The sequence below is a fragment of the Acanthisitta chloris genome, unplaced genomic scaffold (assembly GCF_000695815.1).
Source record: "Acanthisitta chloris isolate BGI_N310 unplaced genomic scaffold, ASM69581v1 scaffold39917, whole genome shotgun sequence".
NCBI lineage: Eukaryota > Metazoa > Chordata > Aves > Passeriformes > Acanthisittidae > Acanthisitta > Acanthisitta chloris.
The window spans coordinates 2,338-2,842 of NW_008681665.1; the positions used below are offsets into that span (position 1 = coordinate 2,338).

General features: G+C 48.3%; 1 protein-coding gene across 1 annotated transcript in view; it reads right to left on the bottom strand.

The window, feature by feature from the left end:
• Nucleotides 1–505, bottom strand: part of MAPKAPK3 (mitogen-activated protein kinase-activated protein kinase 3) — a 46,291-nt gene continuing 45,786 nt past the window's right edge. The window contains exon 10 of the mRNA XM_009078178.1: nucleotides 1–338. Coding sequence (XP_009076426.1) covers nucleotides 180–338 — 159 coding nt within the window. The 3' untranslated portion in view covers nucleotides 1–179. The remainder of the gene's footprint in view (nucleotides 339–505) is intronic.

A 505-nucleotide genomic window follows, 5' to 3' on the forward strand; every position in this document is an offset into this window, starting at 1 on the left:
GCTTCAAAGCAAAGCCCTGATTCAGGTTATCAGAATGCAATCTTTCACACTGCACCCTTGTGCAGGACAGCTTCTTTGTGATCTCGTTGCCTTTGTGGTATGGACTGAAGTGATCATACTGGTTTTAAATTGCTCCATTTATCTTTTACCCTCCACCCACAGGTCCTTGGCTTCTGCCCTCACTGGTTATTGCACCCTGGGGCTGCAGAGGAGGTGCCTGCCTGCTTCTGCTTCTTGCGGCGTTTGTTCAGGAGGCGATTGTTGGACGTTTTCAAGTCTTTGATTTTCACCTGATCATAGTCCACCCTCATGGTAGCCAAAGCACTGGTCATCTCCTCCTGAAAACAAGGAAGCAATTTATTGAAATCCCTGAGGCAGCGAGCACACAGCCACTCCACACTGCTGTCAGAAGATGAACATATAAAAGGAACCCTCTGTCACACTATGGCCACAAACTGCTGGGCCATTTCTGCTGCACTGTGACTAAAGGCTTCGTTCTCCTCAT